We start from the raw sequence: 17,642 nt of genomic DNA, 5'->3' as shown, positions 1-17,642 counted from the left end.
TGGTGATTATGTATCAGGATCATGATTGTAGCTGATTATAACTATAATTTGCATTTACTGCTAAATACTTTTTTATATTGTTTTTCTTTTCCATATATCAATACATCATCAAGCTTTCAAGAAAGGTACTATTTCCTTTCAAATGTATTCAAACAAACCAGAATGTAGAAACAATTTTTAACACCTACATTCATATTATTATATATTAATAATATCATGTATTATTCAGGTTATACTGAATGCAGATTTCCATAGATATGGATATACTAATTATGAGTTCCATCAAAAACTGCACTAGTTCCCTTTCCTCCCAACCCTTGCTTATCTTGGGATGAAACTTTGAAGAAGGTAATGTGACGACTTATATATGCAACAACCTCTGCCCTACACCAAGACAGGGAGAGAAGCAAATACTTTCCAATGAAAATTATTACTCCTTGATAACAGTCTCCAGGAGAACAGTAAGAGTCAGAAATCTTAAAATTCTGGAACATCTCCATAATCACAGTCTAAATCCTTGCTTCTGAAATATAAAAGGTAACTAATTCCACACAGGTAATACTCTAGGTATACAGACATCATTTAAGTCTTAAGACAGACTTATTCTTTGATCTAGTCTAAGCAAAATGTGTTTAAAAAGCTCTAACCATGCAGAAGGTTATTTACATTTTATCTACAGTGCCATAACTGAGTTTATTCAATCTTTTAGAAGGCAATCTTTCCAACACCCTCTGAACACACCGGCTCCCTATGGATTCCCTTTGTGTTTCCACAGATGGATGTCCATTCCCGTATTATGACATCTGTCTTATAATCGGTCATTTTGATGCAGTGCATTTCCTAAAGTTCCCAGAGACAGAATAGATGGAAATTATATTTTTATGACTTTGTGTGCCTGATATAGGACAATTTCATGTATATATCCGAATAATTATTTTCTTAAGCACATAAATTGCACCTGGACATCATTTTCCTTAGAGAACTGAAGACAATGTAATCATATTCAAGTTCCTGCTACTGAGCAATCAGATGCCTTGTAGCCTCCAGTCATACATTCTATGAGTTTTAGTTTCTCACTCTCTCAAGGCTTTACAAATTTTTCTGTGTCTCTTATCTAAGATTTCATGACAATATACTTTGATGGGGTCTAGTTTATCTTTTTTTTAAATTAAAATACCAGAGTAAATCTTTTGCAATGTATAAATCATATTCAATTCTCAACATTTTTATTCAACTGTTTCTTTGATTAATCTTTATTTCAAATACTTCATTTTCTCTATTCTTCTTTTCTCCTATCAAATATGGCTTCCTATTGAGAGCTTCTAATTTCTCATTGTTTTAAAAGAAAAAAAAAAAGCTCAATCATAACTTGATTTAATCTTAGGAACCCAAATCAAAATGTTAGAGAAAGGCATCCTCAGAAATTTTTGGAAAAAAAAAAAAAAGGTACTTGGAGTCAACAGTGATATGGTGCAATGAATATTTCTATAGGAAATTTCTAGAAAAAATGAATATTATTTACTATATTCCAAGGGGCATCATTTATATCATGGTAATGAAAAATAGGCTCTAGAACTACTTTCCCTATTGCTCTTAGAATTTCGCTGTTTACTACTCATACATATTCTTTCAGATGAACTTAAAAAAAATGTTAAGGTTTTATTGATACCAATATAGTTCACAAATTTGGTTAAGATTACATGAACTTCCAAAGTAATTAAGAAGAGCTGATTCTTTTACATCATTAGAATATTGTGTCAAATGCTCTACAATGATGAACGGTATTTTCCTAGTAAAGAGTCAAATGTGTGTAATTTTCTATATAAGACAAAAACAAACACAGAACAAAACCATCATTTACATTTTTTTACTGGGAAAATGTAACTCTTCTGAAAAAAATAATGTATTCACAAAATTATAAAGTAAAAATACATGTGGAATTCAAGTGGAACACTGAGGAATTTTAGGGACTTGAAACTAGTCTACATAATACATGTCATAATACCTTGTCCAAACCCATAAAATGCCAACCTTGAACACTAAAATAATCTATGGGATTTCAGAAATAATTATGCATCAATGGAATACTAACAACTGTAATAAATGTACTGCTCTGGTTGGAGTTGTTCATAATGAGGGACCCTGTACCTTCTGTTCAATTTTGCTATGATTCTAACCCTGTTCAATTAAAGAGAATGTATGTGCTGTCTACGCTAGAATCTTTTTTAATAGGGGGTGAGGTGCACCTGGGTAGCTTAGTCAATTAGGAATCCGACTATTGATTTTGGGTCAGGTCATGATCACAAGGTTGGTTAGGAGATGAATCTCCACATAAGGCTCTTTGCTGGGCATGGAGCCTGCTTAAGATTCTTTCCCTCCTTCTCTGTCTGCCCTTCTCCTTCTTGCTCTTTCTCTTTCTCTTTCTCTGTCTCTGTCTTTGTCTCTCTCTCTCTCTCTCTCTCTCTCTCTCTCCCTCCCTCCCTCCCTCCCTCCCTCCCTCCCTCTCTGTCCTCTCTCTAAAAAAGAATCTTTCTTATGAAACGAGGAGCTGTTTTGAAAATATGCTTTCTCAGGATGGCCCGGGTAGCTCAGTTAGGCATCGGGTTTATGCTGAAGTCATCACCGTGGCACATCAGTGTGAGCCCAGCACTGGGCTCTCTGCTGTCACCACAGAACCCACTTTCGATCCTCTTCCCCCCTCTCCCTCTCCCTCACCCTCTCCCTCTGCCCCTCCCCTGCTTGTTCTCTCCTCCATCTCTCTCAAAATAAGTCAACTTAAAAACAGATAGAAAATATGCACTCTCAAAAATCAAAGCCAAAACATACGTGCCTAATCACAAGAAAACTGTTTCTGTGTGGTATTATCAGCATTTAACTACTCAGGAAAATATAGTCTTTCATGATTCCCTTTTCAATTGTATTACAAACAATGCTTACTGTTCTCTAATTGGGGATTTTTGCCCCTGAAGATCATTTGAAATATTAAGAAGAATTATAACAGAGAACAATTAAAAACGGTATCTTCATAGTTTAATTAGCATAGATGCTCATGATGAATCCATTAGAGGGATAAAAAGAAGTAGCAGTGTGACATGTACACTAGTAATCTCAGTAAATAATCAGTAAAATGAGACAAAACTAAGTGTTACATGTTTGCATCATCACATAAAACAACATGGTTGTATATAAACTTGTTTATTCATTTCAGGATTCTGAAGTGAAAGGACTGAGATTATTTTTTTTTTAATTTTTAACTACAGCTCTGTACTATTTCACTTGTTCTACTGGCATATACTGAGTTTTCCACGTGTGTTAAGGGCCAAAAGTAATAAAGAATTCACACATATACATGAAAAATTAGTTATGATTAGTTATTATCTTGCTTCAATTCCTCCAGTAACATTAAATACTCAGGTGTAGCCTGAGGATTTAAATCATTTCGGCCCAACTTTACCTTGGGGGAATCAAGTGAATCTCATGTTATTGTAGAGAACCATAAGCATCTAATTGTCATTACATAAACATAAACATGTGTTTCTTTCCCTCTGCTTGTATCAAACTTTAGTTATTACCTTTCAGCAAGGCCACCCCCAAACCGGCAGAGGCAGGATTAAAAACAAAACCTCTTTTCTCATCCATTAATACTTTGATCACGGAGGCGCCATACTGAAGTTCGACACTAAGGAACAGGTTCAGTCTCTTCTTTGAATGCTGACTAAAACATGTTGGACATACTTATGTATAGATTGTCAGTGCCTGGGCCATCTATGAAAAAACTAAGTCACACAGTAAAGTGCATATGAGGATGTATAACTTCTTGTGGCTGCTGTAACAACTTACCACACACATCGTGGTTTAAAAAGACACAAATAATGTATTTTCTCCAAGCCTGAAGGCCAGAAATTCACATCAGCATCCTTGGGTAAGAATCAAGGTGTAGCAGGACTTTAGTCTCTTCAGAGGGTTCAGAATATCTTCTAGCCTCAGGTTCTATCTTTACATCACCCTTCTCTTTCTGTTTCTTTTCTCTGTCTCTCTGTCTCGGGGGTGGGGGGGGGGCAAAGGGGCGGGCACCCTGTATGTGGATTTCTGTGTATAAGCTTGCCAAGCCTCTCTCTCATAAGGAAAGTTGATATGGATTTTAGGGCCCATCATATAGTCCAGGATGAGTTCCTCAGCTCAAGGTCTTTCACCACATCTGCAAAAACCTTCTTCAAAATATAGAAACGTTAGTTCCAAAGCATAGTAAGTTTACGGACTTATCTTTGGGGCCCAATTTTCAACCTACAACACAGGGTAAGAGTCAAAGCCGCTGGATACGAGGAGACATCCAGCCAATTCCTGTGTCATTATTTCAGAAGTTCCAACAATGGATGCCACTAGACACAAAGGGAGTTCATCGCCTATTATATCCCAACAGCTCCTTACACACTAGACATCAAGAAATGATCTCTGGGATATCAGTCTACATTTTTCTTCTGTGCTTCATTTATGCCATCGCATCAGAATGTTACTGTGTTTCTCTATTCCACACAATCCAGGAGCTTTTGTACTGGTCTTTTTTCTTTTTCAATCTTGAGAAATAGTTTTAATAAAACAGTTCACTCAACTATGTCATAACAACATCACACCATTGCCTCAAACTCAGTGCATGCGTCCATTAGCTATGTGAGTCCCGGGTGGTTAACATCCCAGGGCTCTAATGATGACTGATTGGGATTCTGAGACATCAGAGATCAAACAATGTGCACTGGTATCACAGAGATAAAAATGGCAAGTACTATGTTTTAAAAATTCACTTATACACAAATGATTGATCTGTCAGCATACTCATAATGCATAAACACACCATTATTCAACAAATGAGCTTTCTCCATAAAGTATGTATTAAAAATATATTTTATCAGGGACCATGGGTGGTTCTGTTGGTTAAGTGTCATCTGACTCCTGATCCCACTGTTTTTAGGACAGAGACCCACATCTAGCTCTGCATTGAAAGCAAAGAGCCTGCTTGGGATTCCCTCTCCTCCTCTTATCCTCTGCCCCTCTTCCCATTCGTGCTCTCTGTCTCTCTGTCTCTCTGTCTCTGTCTCTGTCTCTCTCTCTCTCTCTCTGTGTCTCTCTCTCTCTCTCAAAATAAATAAAATTTAAAGTAAATATTCTTTATCAAGGTAAAATTGTTATAACTTAGAAGTCTAAGTAAAATGCTATCTTAAAGATCATTTGCTTGCCTTTTTAAATTCAGCTCTAAGAACACAACGTCCAAGAGTTGACTGCCACTGAAGTTTCCGGCCACTGTGTCTGCTTAAGTAGAAATTCTTGAAATTTTTCTGAAGTCTTTCCATCTGGAGGAAAGAAATAAAGAAAAATTGATATACTGTATACCAATCAAAGTCCTACTTGCAGCCCTAGAATATTATATTTAAAAACATATGTCATGACCATGCATGGTTTCCCCAAGGGTATGTAACACATTTCTGTGGAGAAAAGACTGGGTGGGGGCCAAAAAGACTTCTGAAACAAGGAAACAACCTCTGTTGATTCTTCTAGTTCAACTGTAGTGCATTCAGTAACTTACAGGAAATCCACCAATATGGCAATACAATTATACAAATTAAATAAATCCATGGAGAAAGAAAGTAAAGATAATTGCAACTGAGGTGCCACCAGGTCCCGGTAAGAGGAACAACCAACAGGATGGGTAATTGATTTATGGAGAAGAGAAAGCTAAAACCAAAGCTGTATGGTAAGAAAGCTAAAAACCGGTAGCAGTTGGGAGAGGGGTTTCCATGATTACTAAGTGGAGCAATCAATAGATACTGAGTGATTTGTTGATGACTTTTTCTATCATATGTTTATGTGGTACATGAGTAAATATTTTTACTGATACACAGTAAGAGAAATAGAAGTCAATACCAGTAAATGCAAAGCATAAAAGCAAAAGGAAGCCAGGCTGGTCGATTCAAAATCTACAACTGACTACATGAAAAAGACAGACTATTTAAACTATGAACTACTGAATTATTTAACACTGAACTATTTTACCTGTGTGCCCCCCTAAAAACTGTATGACTACATTTCAAAACAGAGAACATTAAGGAGACATTTATATGAACGTAAAGTATGGCCTAAAGACTTATTAAAGAGTAAAGGCTGGGGTGCCTGGGTGTCTGGGTGTCTGAGTCAGTGAAGTGTTGACTTTGGCCAGGGTCCTGATCTCATGGTTCGTGAGGTCGAGCCAAGCATTGGGCTCTGTGAGGACAGCTCAGAGCCTGGAGCCTGCTTCAGATTCTGTGTCTCTCTTTCTGCCTCTCCCCTACTCATGCTCTGTCTGTGTCTCTGTCTCTGTCTCAAAAATAATAAACATTAAAAACTTTTACAAAAAAATTAAAAAAGATTAAAAGGTACTTGAAAATTAATCTACTATATAATATAATAATGTAAACAGTGAATTTCTTACATCTGGGGGTAACTGGATCTCCTTAGGGATATAGGTTGGCCAAAAACTCATCGTCAGAATATTCACAGTTAAATCAATGTTTCCTGGTATATTTTGGTTCTTCGTATACTGCAAAAACGTAGTGATGTAATGAATGTAAGAATTTTGAAACTCTTACATAGCTATAACTCTATATTAGAAATGCATTACTAAAATTAATCTGAGTAATAAATTACTCATTGAAAATACAACCTGCATTTAAATGAAACAGACATTTTCATTTTAATAAAATGCTTGAAAAGAACCAAGAACGTGCAGTCTGGTTGCCTCAATTAATTAAACATAGAATTAAGCTTCCACTGTATTTTCTAAAAAATCCATCTTACCTCAAATGATCTGAAGAAAATTATGAAAAAGATACACACAGAGTCAAAAATACTGAAACTAAAATGTACATAGCAAAGCAATGGAAAGCCAAGTAAGAGTAAAAAAAAAATAAAAATGGTTACTCAAAATATGTTGTAATCAGTTCTTTAAATATGCGGTGGGAAGGTTATAAAAGTATGAACTTTCTTTCAAAAAACACAAAAAGTGGAGTCTTATTTAAACTTCCTTTAATATGTCTCTAATGTAAGTATAAATCTTAAGGGAACCAAACCATTCAAGAACTTTATACTACATTAAAAAATCTCTTAGGCTAGGAATACCTGTTTTAACTGAATCATGATATCTTTGGAAAGCTCCATATCTTTAAACATTCCTTGAAGTTTATTAGTGAAAGCAGTTCCACATTCTGTAAAATATTTAAAACAACCAATTATAGGTGGCATTGGAGAACACCACCAAGCAGGGAACTACAAGAGTCCTTTTCCCTGAAATAAACACTGATAAATCTTGGGAAAGTGTCAAGAATATGCCTCATCAAAGTTCTAAGAGATAGCCAAAGGTTCTTATCAACCAAGTGAATATTTAACCAGAATATAGTACATATGGTATTTTACCTCAGTCAAATTCTACCCATTTTCCTGTTCAAAAAAAATCCTGTACATGACTGTTTGTGCTTCTACTGTGAGTTCCTGGTTCCCAACGAATCATGTTTGGACTGGATTTAGGTAACCTAGAGTAACTGACTCAACTCTTATCTGTGTGAGCATCCATACAAAGAAAGCTTGCCAAAAACATTCACAGACAAATAAGTACACTTTTCCTCTCTGAAACACAAATAACCATTGGGGAAAAAATTATACATGCCGACAGACTAGGAGGTAAAGCCAGAAAGTGGAATATTCAGGAATAATAAATATGAAAAGCACAGGCAAGTTAAGGAAATCTAGTAGGCTCACTTGTATGGCCTAGTAAGGCCACTCATAAGCCCAAGTCAGAAGGCACGTTAAGAAAAAATTGTGTCAAATTATTACCTCTTTAAATTCATTATTTTACCTCTTTAAATTCAGGCTCGGTGAAAGCAGAACAGAAAAGCTACTAAGAAAACATTATCATAACTGAGAGTAAAAAAAAAAAATTACCTAACACAGAACCAATTTTAAAAGACCAATATAAGCTTTTCTTTTTCCTTCTTTTTTCTTTTCCCTTATCCTATCTGTGTCTGTCTGTGTGTGTTTTTTTCTCTTTTCAAGGGTTTCAGAAAATCTGTCCGTTACCAGTACCTACTGAGATAATTCAAAGGAGCCTTCATTACCACACACCAGAGAAAATATACTCTGAAAAAATGGTAGGAAAATCACAAAACAAGTGGACAACTTCAGCTCACAAGAGGCAACAACAAAGGCTGGACAGGGAGAATATCTTCTTTCTAGAGTTACCATTTATTAGTAAAACATAAAATAACTAGCACTGGTCTAAACTACAGTAATAGATACTTCAGAGATATCCCAAAAAAGGAATACTATTTTTATTTAGATGGAAAATTGCCATTTTTAACAAAAGCTGTAAGACATACAGAAAGTACGGAAATATGGCAATTTATAAGAAAAAGAAATTAACAGAAACTCTTTGGGAGGGAGTGTAGACATTAGACTTACAAAAATGACTATAAATCCACTATCTTATACATAATCATGAAAACCAATCAAATAAAAGCATCCAATGTGACAGTCACAAAGAAAAACAATGAAGAAAAATAAGCAGAAACTATAATACCTCCGGACATGGGTTAAGTGTGCCAATGTATAATTAGCGAAGCTCAGAGATAAAATAGTGACAAATGGGAAGAAATAATACTTGCTACATTAAATGGCAGACAATAACCTACACATGCAAGAAGCTGAATTAACTCCAAATAGGTTAAATTCAAGCAGTTCTACACTGCACCACATTATAATAAAAATGTCTAAAGACAATTTTCAAAACACCTAGATAAACATGATTTGTTCATAAAAGAACACTCAATAATATGACTGATATCTCCAAAAAACAGGGACAGTGGGACAATATAACTAATAAAAGGGAAAAACCTCAAATACAAAATCTATATTCCTAAAAAGTAATTCAAAAATGAAAGAGACAGTAAGACCAAAAATGGTGAGGGGCTGGATTCAGTTAGCTCTGTCCTACAAGAAATGATAAAGGAAGACTTTTCAAGCTTAACAGATGGTATATCAAAGGTCTAAGAAGAAATAAGGAACGCTGATAAAGGAGGCTACATAGGTAAATATAAACCCAGCAGTATTATATTTTTGGCTTGGAACTCCTCTATTTCCTACATGATTCATTGAAGAAAGCAATATTTATCATAATATACATTACAAGTATATCCACAACTGTACATAATGTACTATATATAGCATAAACACATGCATAACATACACACAGAGTTACATTTATTACACATACACATATTTCACATACATTACATATACATTTCTATATTATTATATATTACATGGTACATTATATATGCTTTTTGCAATAATTTTCATACTATATATTTATTAAATTTACATAGAGTCTTATAAATATATCATGAAATATATAAATATATCATAAAAGTACATATTACAAATACTACATTTATATTTATATATTATGTATATACATACATATTCTATATATGATATTGGCCACGCAATATATGAAGATAACTTTTGTAATAACATAAATACAGGACTAAAATACAGGACTAAAATTTTGGGGTAATATCAGATCTCAGTTCCTGTTAATTTGAACTACTGCACTTTGTAAGTTTAAGATACTAATTTCTTATAAAGTTTATTTATTTATTTTAAGACAGGGACCATGCAAGAGAGGGGACAGACAGAAAGAAAGGGAGAGACAGAATCTCTGGCAGGCTCTACAGACAGCCACACAGGACTCAATGTGTGAACTGTTGAGAGTGCATGACTTTAGGCGCAAAAAAGACTTGTACACTTAACTGACCGAGCCACCCAGGTGCCCCTAAGATACTCATTTCTATTTCCAAAGGAACACTTAGGAAAATAAAAGATGTAGATAAAACGTTGTGTGAGAAAGAATTCAAAGCACAAAATGAATTCAGTTAAACACAAAATGAAACAATAAGGGAGAAACTGTGAAACAGAAGACACAAAATGCACAGAAAGTAAACATCAAATTGGCAAGATTCCTTAACAAGCAATAATTAAATTTCTCTGTGTGGTCAATTTTATTTATTTTTTTCTTTTCTCCTGCCCCTGTCACTTCTCTCTTTGTATGGGATAAGGCCTACGCCATCAACACTGCCCATTTAGTTTAGCTAGTGTTATTTCGTTGTAGCTAGTGTTTATAGTTTTTTGATTTTGTTTATGTTTTGTTTTCATGCTTTTGCTTTGTTTCTTTTTTGTTTTTCTTTGTTTGTTATTGCTTTATGTTTCTTTTTGTTTGTTTTCCTTTCCAGGGCTACTTCAAGGAACAAATCAAAGAAAACCTGGTGGAAGGTCCAAAACATCACTATGAGAAGGGAGACAAAGCAACTAAAGTCACCACAACAGACAGCAAGTAACACTCTCCAAAAAACATGTCATGTAGGGCCAGGCTCTCGACACGGTATAATCCTTCTATAATATCGTAGCGCTCACAAGTGCAGAGCACGTAACAAGTTTTTCAACCACATAAGAGACAGAAAACTAGCCGAATGATGAAACGGAAGAATTCTCCTCAAAAGAAATTCCAAGAAGAAGTGATAGCTAAACACTTTATCAAAACAGATAGAAACAATGTAACTGAACAAGAATTTACAGTAACAATTGTAAGGTTAATCGCCGGGCTTCAAAAACGCGCAGAAGACATTAGACATCCACTGCTGCAGAGATGAAGGCACTAAAAAATGGACATAATGAATTAAAAATGCTGTAAATAAGGTGCAAAATAATCTAGAGGTAGTGACTAAGAGACAAAGGGAGAATAAGTGAAATGGAAGAGAAAATTATGGAAAAAGATGAAACTGAGAAATACAGAGATAAAAAAAATTCTCAACCACCAGGGAAGAATTAAGAGAACTAAGTGATTCAATGAAACATAATGATATCCGCATCACAGGAGTTCCAGAAGAAGAGAGAGAGAAAGGGGCCGAAGAAGGTGTGCTTGCACAAATCATTACTGAGAAACTCCCCAATACAGGGAAGGAGACACACACTGGAATGCAGGAGGCGCAGAAAACTCCCCTCGGATAGAGTAAGAATCAATTTTCTGTATGACATATTATAGTGAAACTGTCAAAATTCAATACAAAGAGAGAAAACTGAAAGCAGCTAGGAACAAATGGGCCCTAACCTACAAGGATAAACACAAGGTAGCAACAGACCTACCTATTAAAACTTTCTAGCCCAGAAGGGAGTGGCACGAAACAGTCAATGTGATGAACAAGAAAACTATGCAGCCAAAAATCCTTTATCCAGCAAACCTGTCATTCAGAATAGAGGGAGATATAAAGGTTTTCCCAGACAAACAAAAACTGAAGGAGTTCATCACCAACTAACCAGCCCTGCAAAAGGACTGTGAGTGCAAAGGTGCAAAGACCACAAAGGAATAGAGACATCACTACAAGCATGAAACCTACAAATTACAGTGATTTTAAATCCATATCTTTCAAAAACAACACTTAATGTAAATGGACTAAATGCTCCAAACAGAAGACATAAAGTATCAGAATGGATAAAAAAAGAAGACCCATCTATTTGCGGTCTACAAGACCCATCTATTTGCGGTCTACAAGAGACCCATTTTAAACCTGAGGACACCTTCAGATTGAAAGTGGGGGATGGAGAACCATCTGTCATGCTACTGGAAGTCAAAAGAAAGCTGGAGTAACCATACTTATATCAGAAAAACTAGATTTTAACTAAAGATTGTAACAAGAAATGAGGAAACACATTATATTACAATTAAGGGGTCAAGAACTGACAATTATAAATGTTTAAGCACTGAATTCAGAAGCACACGAATACATAAAACAACTAATCACAAACTTAAGCAATCGTATTGGTAACAGTGTGGTAACTGCAGGGGATTTTAACACTCCACTTACAACAAGGGACAGATCATCTAGGCAGACAATCCATAAAGAAACAGTGGCCCTGAAGGATACACTGGACCAGATGTACTTCACAGATATAGTCAGAACTTTTCATCCCAAAGCAGCAGAATATACGTTCTTCTCAAGTGCACAGGGAACATTCTCCAAGATAGTTCACATAATGCGTCACAAACAGCCCACAATAAATATAAGAGAATTGATATCATACCAGCACATTTCAGGTCACAATGCTATGAAACTTGGAATCAACCACAGGATGAAGTTTGGAAAACCCCCCAAGTGCATGGAGATGAAAGAACATCCTACTAAAGAATGAATGGGTCAAATGGACATTGAAAGAAGAAATATTTTTAAATATGGAAACAAATGAAAATGAAAAGTAACGGTTCAAATGCTTTGGGATGTAGCAGTGCAGTCCTAAGAGGAAAATACACTGCAATCCAGACCTATTTCAAGAAATAATAAAAACCCAAATACAAAATCTAACAGCACACATACGGGAACTAGAAGCAGAACAACAAAGAAACCCTAAATCCAACAGAAGAAGAGAAATAATAAAGATCAGAGCAGAAGTAAACAATATAGAACTCAAAAACAAAAACAAAAATCCAGATCATCTTAATTTCTTAATCAAATTAAGAGCAGATTAAAAACAAAATAAAACAAAACAAAACAAAATTGATAAACCGCTAGCCAGACCTCTCAAAAAGAGAGAGGATCCAAATAGATAAAATCATGAAAGCAAATGGATTTATCCCAACCAACCCGTCAGAAATACAAGCAATTATCAGAGAATACTATAAAAAATTATATGCCAAAAAAACTGGACACTCTGGAAGAAATGGACAAGTTCCTAGACACCCACATACTACAAAAACTCAAATGGGAAGAAGTAGAAAATGTGAACAGTGAAGAAATTGAATCAGTTATCAAAAATCTCCCAACAAATACAAAGCCTGGACCAGATGGTTTCCCTGGAGAAATCTAGCAGATATTTAAAGCACATTTAATACCTATTCTTCTCAAGCTATCCAAAAAACAGAAACAGGAGGAAAATTTCTGGACTCATTCTCTGAAGCCAGCATTACCTTATTCCCCAACCCAACAGAGACCCTACAAAAAAAGGAAAACTACAGGCTAATATCCCTGATGAACACAGATGCAAAAATTCTCAACAAGATACCAGCAAATCAAATTCAACAGCATATAAAAAGAATCATTTGCCATGATCAAGTGGAATTCATTCCTGGGCTACACGACTCATTCAACATTTGACAATCTATCAATGTGACACATGACATTAATAAAAGAAACGATAATAACCGTATGATCTTATCAATAGATGCAAAAAAGCATTTGACCAAATGCAGCATACTTTCTTAACAAAAACCCCCAAGAACGTCGGGATAGAAAGAACATACCTTAACATCATAAAAGCCATATATGAAACCCCATAACTAGTATCATCCTCACAGTGGGGAAAAACTGACAGCTTCCCCCCTGAGCTCAGGAGTACATGGATGTACACTCTCACTACTGTTGTTTAACATAGTTTTGGAAGTCCTAGCATCAGCAATCAGACAACAAAATGAAATAAAAGGCATCAAAATTGGAGAAAAAGGAGTCAAAGTTTCACTTTTGCAGATGACATGATTACTCGACATGGAAAACCTGGAAGACTCTACCAAAAAGCTGCTAGAACTGATACATGAATTCAGAAAAATCGCAGGGTATAAAAATGTACAGAAATCATTTGCACTTCTATACAATGCCAGTAAGGAAGCGACAGAATAAATTAAAAAAAAAAATGATCCCATTTACAATTGTACCAAGATCCGTAAGACACATAAAAATAAGTCTAACCAAAGATGTAAAAAATATGTATGCTGAAAACTATTGAAAACCTATAAAGGAAACTGAAAAAGACACAAAGAGATGGAAAAATATTCCATGCTCGTGGATTGGAAGAAAACAATATTGTTAAAATTTTAATACTGCCCATAGCAATCTACACATTCAATGAAATCTCAATCAAAATTGCACTGGCATTCTTATCAAAGCTAGGACAAACAATCCTGAAACTTTTACGGAACCACAAAAACTCCAAATACCCAAAGTAATGTTAAAAAAGAAAACCAAAGGGGGAGGCACAAAAATCCCAAACTTTAGCCTCTACTACAAAGCTGTAATCATCAACATAGTACAGTACTGGCACAAAAACAGACACATCGATCGATGGAGTAGAATAGAGACTCCAGAATTGGACCTACAAATGTAGGACCAACTATCCTTTGACAAAGCAGGGAAGAGTATCCAATGGAAAAAAGACAGTTCTTTAGCAAACGGTGCTCGGAGAACTAGACACCAATATGCAGAAGAATGAAACTGGACCACTTTCTTACATCATACACAAAAATAAACTCAAAATGGTTGAAAGACCCAAATATGAGAAATAAAACCATCAAAACCTTAGAGAGTTTGCCTTAGAGACAACAAGCTCTTTGACCTCAGCCACAGACGGCAATTTTTTGCTCCATACATTTCCAAAGGCAAGGGAATTAAAAGCAAAAAGGACTACCGGGATATCATCAAGATAAAAAGTTTCTGCACCGAAAAGGAAACAATTAACAAAACCAAAAGGCAACTAACGGAATGGGAAAAGATACTTGCAAATGATGTACAGGATAAAAGATTAGTATCCAAAATCTATGAAGAACTTTACCAAACTCAACACATGAAAAACAAATAATCCAGTGCAGAAGCTGGCAGTAGACATGAACAGACACTTTTTCAAAGAAGACACCAAGATGGCCAACAGAAGCATGAAAAGATGCTTAGTGTCCCCCCATCATCAGGGAAATGCAAATCAAACCCACACAGAGATACCACCTCACGCTGGTCAGAGTGGCTAAAATGAACAAATTAGGAAACTATAAATGCTGGTGAGGATGTGGAGAAACAGGAACCCTCTTGCACTGTTGGTGGTAATGCAAATTGGTGCAGCTGCTCTGGAAAACAGTGTGGAGGTTCCTCAAATAATTAAAAATAGAACTAACACGACCCAACAATAGCACTACTAGGAATTAATCCAGAGGATACAGACGTGTTGATTCATAGGGGCACATGTACTCCAATGTTTACAGCAGTTCTTTCAACAATAGCCAAATTATGGAAAGGGCCTAAATGTCCACCGACTGATGAATGGATAAAGAAGATTTGGTTTATATATACAATGGCACACTACTTGGCAATGACAAAGAATGAAATCCTGCCTTTTGCAGCAACAAGGATGGAACTGAAGGGTATCATGCTAAGTGTAATGTGTCAGTCAGAGAAAGACAGATATCAGATGTTTTCACTCATATGTGGAACTTGAAAGGGGGAAGGCGGGCAAGGGGGGAAGGGAAGAGCAAAAATAGTTATAAACAGAAAGGGAGGGAGGCAAACCATAAGAAACTCTTAAATACAGAGAAGAAACTAAGAGTTACTGGGCAGGGGGGAATGGGTGATGGGCACTGAGGAGGGCACTTGTTGCGATGAGTACTGGGTGTTATATGTAAGTGATGAACCAAGGGAATCTATCCCCCAAAACCAAGACCACACTCTACACACTGTATGTTAGCCAACTTGACAACAATATATATTTTCAAAACCATGCTATAAATAATGTATATGTAAGTATAATAAACTCTTCAACAGACAGCAGAGACTGACAGATGCATTTAAGAAATCATCCATCCATGATGTATATAAAACACCCTTTTTAAAGAAGTGTAGGTTGAAGGAAATAATGGAAAAATGTATTTCATGCTGATAATATAGGCAAACTTGGGTGACTAACTACACTACATCCTACAGAACGGCGTTTACATAAAAAATTATAACTAGCAACAGAGAACATTATATATTAATAACAGGCAAAGCCATTAAAACTATATAAAAATGAAAATACACACATAACCAAGAGCCACAAAGTACATAATCCTAAAATTACAAAGGAAGCCATCAATATTCTGCTTTCAATAATACATAGAACAATTAGATAAAGGACTACTAAAGAAGTAGAACACACACACATACACAACAACAACAAAAAAAGAATGCAATATATCAACAAACCCAAAAGATGCAGAGATGAGTCATCAAGGAGTAGATGACAGATTCTTTCCAATGGCACTGGAATATTTTCCAGCACAGAGCACACAGTAGGTCAAAAATTAAATCTAAATACAACTTGAAATATTAAAGATGCATCAGAAAGATGACAGACTAGGGATATTCAGACCACCAATTAGACACATGGACATAACAACATTCAAAACAAGATACCTTTGTAAGAACTATACAGTACAGAAGATACAACACATGAGTTAGTGGAGAATAAACAGACCAGAAAAACGGGTAGGAAAACTCATGACATTTTGCAAATTCCTCTGCTACTAGCCAGCATACCATGATGCAACTTCTGTGGGAACAGAGCTCCTTCTGTGGGATAAAAACAAAAGTGTAAGCCATACATCTAGTATTGTGGCTGTCTGGAGGGTACATGAGGGAGTGGTGAAGTTTCATCTGAATTAGAGTACCAAAAAGACCGTCAGTGTGGAAGTACAGTTTGGAAGGTACTAAAAAGAGGCAAACACCACAGCTTATGTATTAGTATGCTGCAGGCATACTCTGGGGGTAACAGGAAATCACAGTCTTGCAAGCAGAAAATCAACTAGGAAACAACAGCGCTGAATGACACACTGGACCAAATGGACTTAACAAATATATTCAGAACATTTCTCCCTAAAGCATCAAAACGCCCATTTTTTAAGGCACATACGAACATTCTCCTGAATGGATCACATGTTGGGTCACAAATCAGCCCCCAACAAGTACCAAAACATTAAGATCTTAGATGCAGTATCATATTTTCAAACCACAACATTATAAAACTCAAAATCAACCAAAATAAAAACTTTGGAAAAGTCCTCAACTATCTGGACCTTAAGTTATCATCCTACTAAGGAATGACTCGGCTAACCAGGAAATTAAAGAGGAAATCAAAAAGGAAACAGAAGTGAAAATGAAAAAACAAACAAACAAAAAAAAACAATCCAAAATTTGGGATGCAGCCAAGGCAGTCGTAACAGGGAAGCACACTGCAATTCATTCAGGTCTATCTCAAGAAGCAAGAAAGGTCCCATGTATACAACCTAACCTTTTCTAAAGTTGCTAGAAAAGGAGCAGCAAATAAAGCCTAAAGCCAACAGAAGGTGGGAAATAATAAATATCTGAGCAGACATAAACAATATAGAAACGAACAAAAAGAATCACAGAACAGATGAAGGACACTAAGAGCTGGTTTTCTGAAAGAATTAACGGAATCCATAAGTCCCTAGCCACTTAAATAGAAAAGACATAGGACCCAAATAAATAAAATCATGAATGGAAAGAGAGAAATCGCAACCAACACCACAAAACTACAATTACAAGAGAATATTATGAAACATTATATGCCATTGCACTGGGCAATCTGGAACACATGGAAAAATTCCTAGAAACATATAAACTATCAAAACCGAAACAGGAAGAGATAGAAACTTTTAACAGACCCAAAATCAACAAATAAAGTGAATTAGTGATCAAAAATCTCTCAATAAACAAGAGTCCTGGGCCAAATGCCGTCCCAGGGAAACTCTACCAGACATT

The 17,642-nt window shown here is 35.7% G+C and overlaps 1 protein-coding gene across 1 annotated transcript in view; it reads right to left on the bottom strand.

The window, feature by feature from the left end:
- LOC145715065 (cullin-4B-like) overlaps positions 1-17,642 on the bottom strand; it is a 103,537-nt gene that overhangs the window by 15,913 nt on the left and 69,982 nt on the right. Inside the window, 3 exon segments of the mRNA XM_081794646.1 lie at positions 5,232-5,345; positions 6,461-6,568; positions 7,147-7,232. Of these exon segments, the coding sequence (XP_081650772.1) occupies positions 5,232-5,345; positions 6,461-6,568; positions 7,147-7,232 (308 nt within the window).

This window comes from Panthera onca, chromosome Y, assembly GCF_046562875.1.
Source record: "Panthera onca isolate mPanOnc1 chromosome Y, mPanOnc1 haplotype 2, whole genome shotgun sequence".
Taxonomy (NCBI): Eukaryota; Metazoa; Chordata; class Mammalia; order Carnivora; family Felidae; genus Panthera; species Panthera onca.
This window is presented reverse-complemented; position numbering and strand designations above follow the sequence as displayed.